Source organism: Onychostruthus taczanowskii, unplaced genomic scaffold (genome assembly GCF_017590055.1).
Source record: "Onychostruthus taczanowskii isolate IOZ18803 unplaced genomic scaffold, ASM1759005v1 scaffold3, whole genome shotgun sequence".
In the NCBI taxonomy this organism is placed as follows: Eukaryota; Metazoa; Chordata; class Aves; order Passeriformes; family Passeridae; genus Onychostruthus; species Onychostruthus taczanowskii.
The window spans coordinates 5,203,188-5,215,297 of record NW_024500349.1 but is presented as its reverse complement, the minus strand read 5'-3'; the positions used below and the strand labels follow the sequence as shown (position 1 = coordinate 5,215,297).

The 12,110-nt window shown below is 38.6% G+C and overlaps 1 protein-coding gene across 2 annotated transcripts in view; it reads left to right on the top strand.

Annotated features, from left to right (window-relative positions):
* MINDY3 (MINDY lysine 48 deubiquitinase 3) overlaps positions 1 to 6,674 on the top strand; it is a 49,416-nt gene extending 42,742 nt beyond the window's left edge. For both annotated transcript variants that reach the window (XM_041408801.1, XM_041408802.1), the window contains 3 exons: positions 1,278 to 1,365; positions 4,649 to 4,720; positions 5,582 to 6,674. In XM_041408801.1, the coding sequence (XP_041264735.1) occupies positions 1,278 to 1,365; positions 4,649 to 4,720; positions 5,582 to 5,731 (310 nt within the window). In that variant the 3' untranslated portion in view covers positions 5,732 to 6,674. The remainder of the gene's footprint in view (positions 1 to 1,277; positions 1,366 to 4,648; positions 4,721 to 5,581) is intronic.
* Positions 6,675 to 12,110: the final 5,436 nt, after the last annotated feature.

The following is a 12,110-nucleotide window of genomic DNA, read 5'->3' as shown; positions in this document are numbered from 1 at the left end:
ATGGAGTGGGATTCAAAGGAGTTACATCATTGTACAAATGCCTGATGTTTCACTCCATCTTGGAAAAAGAATATTATAGAAAGCTATCAACAAGGCAACAAGGCTAATTCAAGCTACAGAATGCCATTAGTGCAAGGAAAAGCTAGGTTAGAACTGTTTGACCTGGAAAAGATAGACAACCATTGGCACAGTAAGTAGGGAATTACTATTAATTGCTTCACACAATACAAAAATGAGGTGTCATCAAACTGAATCAGGTGACAGGTTCAAAACATAGAAGACACTTATTTCTAGAATCCATAGTTTAATTTGTATTTTTTGAGTGGAGTTTATTAAGAGCCAGAAATACAGATGGATTAAAAGCCAATTAGGTACATGCATGGAAAGAAAAATATATATCTTTGTGTTTTAGATACTGCCTGTCACTGAAGATGTCTTTGAGCAGCAGACTGCTGGAAATGGGGAGGGTAAACTAAGGATGTGTGTTTGCCCTGTTGTCCTCTATTGTAAGCATCCACTGTGACCAGTGTCAGGAACAGGACACTGGGCAAGGCGCTCTGTTGGTTTGACCCAGTGAGGACATTCTTGCGTACGGTACAGCTTGGAACTCAGGCAGAGGGCTAGGTAGATGCAAATAGATGCAATCTGCTGCCTGTAGAAATGTATTGCTTAAATAGATATATAGTCTTACAATTGACCTTTGTTTGCAGTGACCTGAAATTAGACTGTAGTCATTCAGTAAGGCTTCCAGATTAGTATTGTTAGTATTTCCATTGTTTGTTGGTTCTGGCTTCTTTGATACCGAGTACGTGATGCAAATAAGAAATATATCTGTTAAATTTAATTTTATTGCAGTGTACTTAGCAAATCTTGGAAGGTATTAAAATCTCTGTTTAAAAACAGGTTGTTTGGCAGTCACAGAGCTATATTTGAAAGATGACTGGTTTTTGTATCTTTAAAGAATGCTTACAAGACAGCAAAATGCCTTTTGGGCTGTAAACCTGGTTTTAGATTATATGGGTTTCAAATTATTTTACCAAATATGGTGGTCCTTGAGAATTATCACTTATTTAATTTAAAATAACAGATTACTTTTACTTAAAAATAACCATGTTTTGGCAACTTGCATGCCATTCTGGTGCAGTTGTCACTTACGATTAAAAATAGAATAGTATTGCTATACTTGGCAGTCAGTACTGTGGTAGCACAGCATAACTTAGTCATGCAAGAATAAAAGTGTCTTACTCATACTTTTATATTCAATGTTTTTATCTTAGTGTAAACCTCATGAAGACCAAATTAGACCCAGAAGGACTGGGCATCATACTACTGGGTCCCTTTCTGCAAGAATTCTTCCCTGAGCAGGTAATCAATATAGCTTCTTTGCTGCAGAGCATTTGTAATCTGTTTGGCTTTGAGATTCATTAAAAACTTTCATGAATATCACAAGAGTAAATTTTAATAAGTATTGTGTTTATTCAACTCAGCTAATCAGCAGATAACTTCTGTATTCCACCACAAATGGTAGACTACTGTTTTCTGTAACACATCCATGATTTTGTCAGCTCTACACTGGAAGGAAACTCCATTGTTCTAAATTTAACTTCAGGAAATATATAAGCATTTTGCATATGACATTGAATTGTTTCCTACTCAGAAAGTTCATCTGAGTTTGGTTTTTCTGAGAATAAATGACCATACTGGTTTTATCAATATTAAAAATGTTGCTTGCAAATGGGAAAAGGTTGTAAACACATGTAAAACTATTTTTACGTACATTTCTTGATAATGTAAAATTTTTGACACTTTAACAAAAAAGTCATTATAGACTTAGATTTAACATATGTGGAAGTTAGGGTATTGGAATGTTATTTTTAGTCAGTCTGTTCCATATATTCTTTAAGACTGCACCACTACTGAGAGGCAGGTGTTAACCTAGCACTGCTGTCCTCTTTCCTCTTTGCCTTGGATCACATTTTCCTGCTCTCACACTGCCTCCCTGCCCCCAGGAGTCTCTTCAAACAGATTTGTGGTAAACCAGAAAAGGGAGCTGGTCTGGATCAGAGCTCTATTTGCAGATGTGTGGGGGCTTGTTCCATGGCCATGCACATGCTTGTATTGGCAAAAAAGAGCAGGTTTTCCTGGGGTAGAAGAATAGGCTGGTGGAAGAAGGCCTGAGAGGAGTACTTCTTTAAAGACTTTTTAGCTTAATCTGTCACTGAAAGTATGTGGCTTAATTTTTACAATCAAGGAAATGTGAAGCTGATGGGTTTAAGTGCCTTCAGCAAGATTCTTTTTGTTAGGATTGTGCAGCACTGGGTATAACATTCTGTACTATGAAACATTCTGGTCAGTCAGAAGACACTAGAATTGCACTGCCAAAGATGGTAGGGACTGAATATATCAAATCATTCAGAGGCTTTCGTCATCTGGAGGAAAGAGAAAGAGGAATTGGTGCTCCTTTTCTCTGGCCTTTTGGAATTACATCTGGTTTATATTTTTGCCAACTGTTTCTTCCTTTCATTTGTTTATACAGAAGTGGAAATACATGTACAATTGAATAGAATTTGTTTCTTACAATTATATTACATTTGCAAATCTGGAAGACTCCACTGCTTCATTTTAGGCCCCAGATGCTTAGAATGAAGTTCAGAATGCCAAAGGACATCCTCCATAATTGGCTGTGCCTAAACTCTCCAGTACCATCGGCCATAGGGAGGTGGAGGAGAAAAGAGCCATTGTTTGGGACTGCTGCCTCTCATGCCTATCATAAGAGCATCATTGGCTGAAGAGGGGAAGCTGGAGAACAAAGCACAGTGCAATCATGGGCAGAACCCTGCCTTGGTCACCTTGGTGGAGGAACTCTGCCTCCTGTTAAAGTTGGAGCCCCTGGGTCAATGCCTGTCTGTCAACTGCTAATTCCCTGCTACATGTGATTCCCAAACACTGTGTTTCCTGTCCTTCACTGGCTCCAGTAAAAAACATGGGAATTGTTGTTGCCTTATGGGTGCTGTTTGAGCAATCAGCATGTTTTGGACTGGAACCTGCCAGCAGTATCCATTTTTTCAATCTGTCTGTACTTTGTGGATCAGGTAGCAGTAGCCCTTACCCATACTGACACCTTGCTCAGAATTCTTTCTGAAACAGAAATTCTGTAGAAATGAAGATGAATGTCTTTGAAAGTCTTTCTTTCAAATACTGTGAGGAAATAGCAGATACCAGTGATGGTTGGAATTGCTGATGTTAATATTTGAACATCTAGCTAGAGCTCGGGAGATCCAGATTAGATTCCTTGGCTGAGAATATTCAAACCCCTATTCTTATTCTCCTAAAAAGTACTTACCTTCCTGCTTTCAATGTGGAGTTATCTCAGTTTTCCTTCTGAAAACTGTTGGCTTAGAAAAAATTATTCAAGGCTATTCAGCCTGACTCCTTACTACTTAGGCCAGTCACATGAAGAGGGGGATTCCTGAATTCTGTGCTAGCCCTTTGTTTTTCTTTGTTTTGGGATTTTTTTTTGTTTGTTTTTTTTTTTGTTTGTTTTTTGGTTTGGTTTTTTTTTTGTTGTTGTTGTTGTTTTGTGGGTTTGGTTTTTTTTTGTTTGTTTGTTTGGTTTTTGGGGTTTTTTTTTTTATTTGTTTGGAAACAATAACTGCACAAAATTCTTAACTTCCATGGCACAGAAACTCAAAAACAGCATTTTTTTTCCCTTCTGGGTGAGCATAACTTCCTCAGGGCAATGAAAGGGTCCTCTTGCCTTCCCCAGAAAGGCTTAATTTTCTTTATGTCTGTGAAGCAACTTCTATAAGCAGAGTTAGCAGAGTTACTTCTTACCTTCCTTTTCATCACCCCCCTCCACTGAAATAGCCTGGATGGCTGTGAGAGACCCATAGAGGGATAGAGTTTGTGAATCATTCAAGAGTAAATGAGGGTTTTTGTAATCTGATGGATGTACTGTAACCTGAGCAGATTTACTCTCATTCCAGCCTTTACTTCCATATGCTCAAAGAATGGATAAGCTTTTTTTAGGAGCCTGGTCCAGTAGGCATGAAAGAGCTGATACTACACCTGATGTGTGTCTCCTGATTCAGTGAAATCCAAAGCTTTCAGTCCTCTTAGGATTACAGCATTTAAACCACTGGAATGGTAAAGATCACCAAGAGCCAGTAGCTTTGCTGTTGGACCTCAGCAGAACCAGTGTCCTCAAAATTAGTGTAGTTAGACAAGCATGGGAGTATATTAGCTTTTTAGCTCTCAGATAGAGGGCCAGAGATTGGATCTAGTCCTTAGTAAAAAACTTTTTGGCATCCAAACCATCATAAATAATCATGTATGTGACTACTGCATAAGGTGTCTGACATGAAAAATTAGGATGGCTTCTCCAAGGTCAGTGCTGAAGTTGTACTTCAGATCGTCCAGGTGAACACAGAAATTCATGGCTTGCTCTTGGGGGCATTACTCATTAATTTACTGACATCTGTGTTTTTATTTCTGATAAGAAAGGTAAAATGAAGATTTTGTCACCTAAAAGAAATGGCACTTTTTAACAGTTTTCACAAGTCTTACTGGTTGAATGCATCTGTCTAGCTGTAAAGAGAATCAAGGCACAATGGATGCCACATGAAATTAACTGTTTTCTTTCTATTAGGACTCCAGGGTTTCAGAGTCATTCACTGTTTACCATTACAATGGACTGAAGCAATCTAATTATAATGAAAAGGTAAGATTTGCAATTAAGCCCTTATAACAGTCACAAACAAAACTGAATATAATTGAAGGCAAAATACTCTAAACTTGAAACAGACTTTTTACAAAGCTATTATTTTGATAATTTTCTCCCAAAATTATATATTTGGAATTGGAAACTTCTTTGTGCTCCTAATTGTATTTGAGCTACTGTACTGGATTGCTTGGCCAAACCAGCTCTCTGAAACTCTGCATTTTGAAAAGAGCACTTCTCACACCTACCTGTCATAAGGGGGGGTCTGAACTGCAAGGGACAGTGGAGATGTAACACACGCAAAGTGCAACTTCTAGAAGTAACTCTACATCTAAATTAGGTTGTTTAGAAGTTTTTGTGAGTTTTTTTTAGTAGTACATGCTCACATCAAAAAATTAGGGGTTTTATTTTTGAGCCATTTACTGAGGAAACAAAGATGACCTGTTTCATTTCCAGCGTTCTTGAAAAAAGGGATATACCAGACACAACATGACTGCTTTTAAATTCCAGGAGAATTTAGAGTAAAAGATTGTAAGGTATTAAGAGACATAAGGAGCAAGAAAGACTTAAGTAAGACTTCTTCCAGAAAATATACCTACTCCGTCTTTGGAATAGCTTGTAGTTAAGTCCTTAAAATTACCCCTGTGAAATCTCCAGTAGTTCCATACCCCAAAATGTAAGCAGAAGCATTCAAAGATCAGGGTTTTTCAATTTCATACTTCCATTTCATTAAAAAAGGAAGGATGTAAAACTTCACAGATGTGGTGTGTATTATTACAAACCCTCTCCTGGCCTGGTGAAAATACTCATCTCATCTTCCAATTCTTGAACAGGCTGACAGGGTTGGGTTTCCTTTGACAGGTCATGTATGTGGAAGGCACAGCAGTTGTGATGGGCTTTGAAGAGCCCATGCTGCAGACCGACGACACTCCGGTGAAGCGCTGCTTGCAGACCAAGTGGCCGTACATAGAACTGCTCTGGAGCACAGACCGATCGCCTTCCCTGAACTGACGCTGGCCCGTGAACAGCGCCCGGCCCTCGGATCCCCCGCGGGAGCCGGAACCGCGGCTTGCTCGGGGAGTGGCACACTTTGACTGTGTGGAGTTATACACTGGTATCATTGAGCAACTGTAAATAATGATTACAAACACTTTTTCAGTGTTAATTGGAATATTTAATTTTTTAATCAGATTGATTTCTATTATAATAGTTTGTCTTTTTTGGCCACTGTAGTACTGTTAATGTGAGTTATCCTAAAAAAAAAAAAGCCTACTTATAAAATCTTACCATTATTTTGCCATCTCATGAAGATTTGAAAAATTCTGATATTGCAGGATCTGCATATTAGATGTCAAATCTTTAAACATAAAACATATTCAGCTTTCTCAGAATCATATAGGCATGTTTTATTATTTAAATTATATTAGCTTACATTACAATACCATAATGTGTGGACTAGACTGGCCTTTGCACTGGATATGTTTTAATGAATTCAAATTTTCTGCAGTTTTTCCTAAAATCTAATTTTACCTAAAGAGCTTGCACAATGTGACATAAATAAGATACATTTTTAGGAATAAGTATAATTCTTAAATACTCTTTCTTGGCAGTTGTATATTACTGTGGCTTAGTTATTGGGCATGTTAAAAGTGAACAGAAAATCTGAGGAAAAAATAGATATATTAATATTTATTTGAATTTGTATAAATGAAATGTAAAAACAGCAGAATTTCTTGTTCTATAATCTTTAAACTATTCAAAACTTACAATATTGCCAAATACCTCTTCTTAATTTGTCCAAACAGCAGTGTAAGCCAGCATTACTGTATGTGTTAAGTGCATGAGAACATCTGTTATTACATTATTATATTCCTTTATTTATTATCAACTTCTTAGCCCTAAAATAAAATCTTTTCCTTGAATCATATATTATTAAAAGTTTGGTTTACTTGGACTTCTTTGCTGCTTCTCTGAGATGATGAAAAGGAACCACAGGTTTAGAAATGTCTACTTTCAAGTTGGATGCATCTTAGGGGAGAAAAAGCCCACACCAAAAGGTAATTTCCTAACTTCTGGAATTACCATGATCATTCCTTATTGCAGACTGACAGCAGAGTATCTTAATATTAAGAGAATATTTTTGTTGGAATTTTTTTTCAGAAAAATAAATCTTTTGCAGATAATAATGATTTGAAAGATTCCTTAATTGGACTTTATTTTGAATGCAAGTATTCTGTCTTGCAGTGTGGGCTTGACATTAAAAATTTGTGCAACGGTGGTATTACTGCTGAAAAATATAGATAAAGAGAATCTGCTTGTCAAGTATGGAATTTTACTTTAAAAAATGCTCAAGCTTTATAGGTATTTGTTTTAGCTGGTTTTACACACTTAAGATAAATGTCTTTAGACTTCCACTGACACCTTGGAAGGGGAAAATTCACTTTTCTTGCTCTTTTTCTTGAATTCTGGTATCTGTCCTTGGCTTGTACTAAAGTATCTCACACCAAATTTTGCACTGAATCATAGCTTGAATCTGTTAGAATATGCTTTTTTTTTTAGCCCACTCTCATAAAATTGATGTTCTATGTCCCAGAAAAAAAAAAAAAATTAGAAGCCCATCTGATGTGAGATCTGCCTTTAAGCATTAGTCTGGATTAAAATTTCTTCTGCTGTACTCTAGAGACATTTAGCTGATGATGGTGTGATATAAGAACCCTCGTTCCTGTATCCTTTTTCCTTCATACTGCCTAGTTGTTAGAGGCCTGGAATTCTGGTTTACTTCACTTATTTTTGGCTGACTTTGTGGCATTCAGGCAGCTCATCTGAGAGTCTCAGCCAAGTGAACCTTTCTGGCCTTTGTTCCATGATGAGCACAATGGGAGGGATTCTGCCTTTATGGAAATTCACTTTTTGTCCCCTAAAAGAATGTAGTTATTTAGATGGCAGACTTAAAATATGCAGGACATTAATGTTTGCTACATTTGATTTGCTTTCACAGAAAAATATCTAGAAACCTCTATACAGGCTGTTCTGCTCTAAGTGCTGCCTATGTGTGTGTATATATATTGCAGTTTGCAAATTGAGGCCTAGTCAATGAAATCAGAGCACTCTATGGAATTAAATGCATGCTGTAAGTAACCAGAGCAAATTGATAATGCTAACTGTAAGCAAGTGTGTGAGCTAAATATGCAAGTAAATGACATTTTGATTAATACTCTAGGGGGTTTTATGTATTGCAGAGTCGTTCAATTTTAATTGCCAAGGAAAGGTTGTCTCTCTTCTGGGAGACAGCTACTATCCTAGCTGAAAACATGGTGCAGTTAGCAGGATGTTGGACAGTTGGTCTGGAAAACTGGCCTTTCCTTCCCATGTCTCAAAACGGTTTGAGACAGAAGATACATGTTGGTGTCTTTTTGCTCTAAATTAACTTAGATAAAAAAGGTGTTGGGGGGGAAGGGTCCTGGTGTCAACTGCTGGGTAAATGGTAAAAGAAATTATTCCCACTTCAATTTATACTGAGGTTCACAGTCAGAAGGCTCCAAATAAGTTATCTAAGTAAATAATGGAAAGACTACTTCCAGTGCTTCGCATTAGCCCAGATGAGTTATATTTGAAGGCTGACAGCTACCAAATACATATTTGCTTTGTTGAAGTCTGAACTGTTTAAAGGTAAGCAGCCAGTACAAACCCAAATGTAAATATCCTTGTTAGAATCCACACAAAGGGCCCTTTGAAACAGTTAATCATTTAAGTACATGCTGGGCATTTTGGTTTTTGGATGCTTTTGTTGAAGTTCTGTTCCCTCAGACAGTTACAATTCATGCTTATCTGGTTCATCTATATGCTTTCTCGTATCTCTTCAGTTCTTGCGTGGATGAGTTTAGGTTAAAGAAGCCCAAGATGGGTCTTGATGGAGCAGGCAAGCAGAAACAAGAACCTCCCTTAGTGCAACACACTGATTTCTTGTCCAACTGGATGAGTGTTGCAGTCAGGCTGTGGACAGCTGCTCTGTGTGCTCCTGCTGAGCACAAAACATCCAGGATGTTCTGGAGAGCACCTTCAGCTTCCCTGTGCTGCAGCTCTGCTCCTGGTGATAGCCTGAGGTGCAATGGGAACACTGACCGCATCCACAGCTTCCTCTGCAGCATCCTGTCCTTTGGAGTCTCACACACAAAGTCTCTAATTTCACCAGCATAGTAGATTGGCTCATTAGACTCCATTTTACCTTGATTTTTTGAGGTTAATACCTACAACTAATGAAAAATCAGTATTTCTATGGATCTCTTGAAAATAAACTGATTTTTCTGTAGACTATATGCTTTGGTTGATAGATTGATTTAATCTGCTTTGATTCAGATTGATTTAATCTGCTCAATCTAAAATTAGCCTTAACGCTTTTCATGTAGGAATTACTTCTGCTAAGATTTTTAACTTGGACAATGTTCACAAAGGTAAGGTTCAAAGAGGAATGCTGAGCGTCTTTTGTCAGCATGTCATCCTGGATTCAGACTCACTCTCACTGTAATGCATGGTCACATTCTCATTTTATCCTCTTGCAACACAATAATCAATACGAAATAATGTCTGTGTAGTTGCTCCAGCCAGAGTTCAGGAGAAGGCTTCTGGCCTGCAGAAACAAAACCAGGAAACAATTGAAAGGTAAGTTTTCTGTGGGAATTGGACATTTCAGCTTCTGTACTGCCATATTTTGAAAAGATTTAACAGTAAAATTATCACTAATTTTGATAAGATTTATGCTAAAAGCCCATATGATTCTTTGAAATACTTGTTCCTCTGCCAGCATGTTCATTACTAAATAATAGCATAAATAACATTAAAGCTCTGATAATGGAGCCTGCTACAAAAAATTAATATTTAAGTTTCACCTTGGCAAATCTTTCCATAGAAGATTAGACTCATCTGTTTTTAAGATTGGAAACACAATGACATATTGACATCACTAACTGCACATAATATTAGCTGTAGAAATTCACACCATGAATTCTATATTTTTCTTCATTAATTACTTAATCCCACATCTGACCTTCCATTTATTCTGTAAGGTAGTTAATGATTAAGGTACATAATGATTGGCTAAATGTTCTTGTGAAAGCTCTCTGTCCTGGCTCCAGGTGTGGTTCTAGAGCCTATTAAGACTTTTTAGTCAGATATTCAAAGGAGTTAATGTATCAGACCACAGGTACGCTAAAGTGCAAGCTTCAGTCTGCCAACAACTGGGGGAGCTGCTTTCCTCTTGTGCAGTGCAGATGAGCATGCACTCCAAACACTATGAAAGGCCAAGGAAAGCAAGATGTGAAATGGGCTTCTAGTGATCAGAACAGGTCCAGTTTGTTTAGGGAAACACTGCAAATTCTTAGAAACATATATTGTGTATCTCTTTGAATTGATCTGGAATGTCCTGCATGCATATGTCTCTATAGAGAGGAAAAGGGTAAGGGGAGGGGAGGACTGCTGTAGGTTAATACTTCGGGGGTAAAAGGATCTTGAAAGACAGTTCCTTCTTTTCATGCTGCCCTGCCTTCCTACAGTTTTTAGCATTGATAGACATTTGAAGCACTTTTTTTGCTTTTTAAAATTTAACTCAAAACAACCAGGTTAGGTGGCATGTGTCTCTAACTGAAAGGCAGGTACAAGGGAGAGCTGCCTGTGTTCTTGTTTATGCCTCCAGCTTCATTTGTGTGAACACTCTCCAACTGTGCTAATTACTGAATTTTAACTGTTTTGAATGGATCAGTAAAAGTGGCTACAGCACCAGAATGTGCTGCCTTCTCATTTCTGAGTGCCAGTGCTCTGGACTGCAGTCTGAGCAGTTCTCTGAGCCCCAGAAACTACATTTATGACACTCTGCCTTGGAACTGATTGCTGTGCTAAAAAGGGAGCATTATCATCATCATTATTTAGCATAAGGCAACACAAGTTCTAAATGCATTCAAATGCCTTAAAACTGCATGACTTTTAAGAGCAGGTGTTAATCCTAAAGTCATTTAGAAGTACCTCACTTCTGAATTTATTTCTACTGCTTAGATCTGTAAGAGATACTTTTACAGTGTAAAATAATACAATAGTGTGAATGGTGATTTTTCACTATTTAGTAAATAAATGTGGCATAAATACAAGGCAGGCAGAATTAAGGGATATTACAAGCCTGTGGGGACAGCTGAGGGTCACACAGCTAATGCTGGAAACAAACACACAGTTCTATTTTTGTGAAAAGGAATGTCAGTCTTATCTGAATAATCTTGCCAAAAAGCACTTAAAATAAAACAAACACAAAAGTAAAGTAACCAGAACCTCACAACAAAACAAACTGCTCTCAACTGCTTTCATAGGTAGATCTAATATAGCATGTTTGTAAATGGGTTCTCTATTATTTTGATCTTTCTCTGATTCTGTTTGGACATATCTGCGTTATAAATGCTGAAAAACAATTCTTTTTCCTTGTTGTTACCGAGCTGATTGCATGAAAAATAAAATGTTTCTCCTTTTCTTGCTACCTTTGCGTTGACCAGAAAAAAATATTAATAATGCTGTCCCCTCAAGATGTGGATGTGATGCCACACCTAACTTCGTAGGAGAAGGGAGTATTTTAGGCAGCCAGGTTTTTCTGTACATTCTTAACAAAACCAGTTAAAACTCTGTTGTGGAGCTTGCAGGGGCAGAACAGTTCAAGACAGGAGTTACAGAGCCCCATCCTTTTTAATTACTTTTACCAGAGGAGCTTTCTAAAAGCACCGTTCCGTTCTGCACCACGTTCTATTGCTTATTTCTGTGGAAAAAGCGTCACGACACCTGTGGCTGCATGGAGCTGTGCTAAAGGCTCTCCTCGGCGCCACTGCGAGGTGTCCCCTTCAGCTCCTCAGAGCTGCGCGTAGCCGGGCACTCACGGGGAGACTTGGAGAGCAACAGGGGAATTGCATCTTCTAACGCCTTCCCAACTCTGTGCCCGGCTCCGCGTCTTTCCCGTGGTTACAAGGGGATTTCTCATTGCTGGGGTTCTTTGGTTTCTATTTAATAATGGCCATGCCGAGCAACCAAATAACAATCTGAGGGAGGTTTACATTTTTTCAATGCACTACAGTTTCCTAAAAGAGATTTTCAAGTATCTGGCTCTTCAGCTCAAACCCTTGAAAATTATGGAAGTCGAGAAATACAACTCGAAACCACCAGCCCAGACTCCGGCATCTCCCCCCGTGAACACGACCGTCCCAGGGCAGCCATCGGTAGCCGCTGGGCGGTCAGGGGGTGTCCAGCTTAGTCGGCGTTTGTCGCAGATTCCGCGGCGGAATTCCCGGCTGGGTTTCCGCAGGCGCGGCCCGGGGGCGCAGCCCCGCCGGGCACCGCCGTGAGGGCAGCCCTGCCCCGGCGGCGG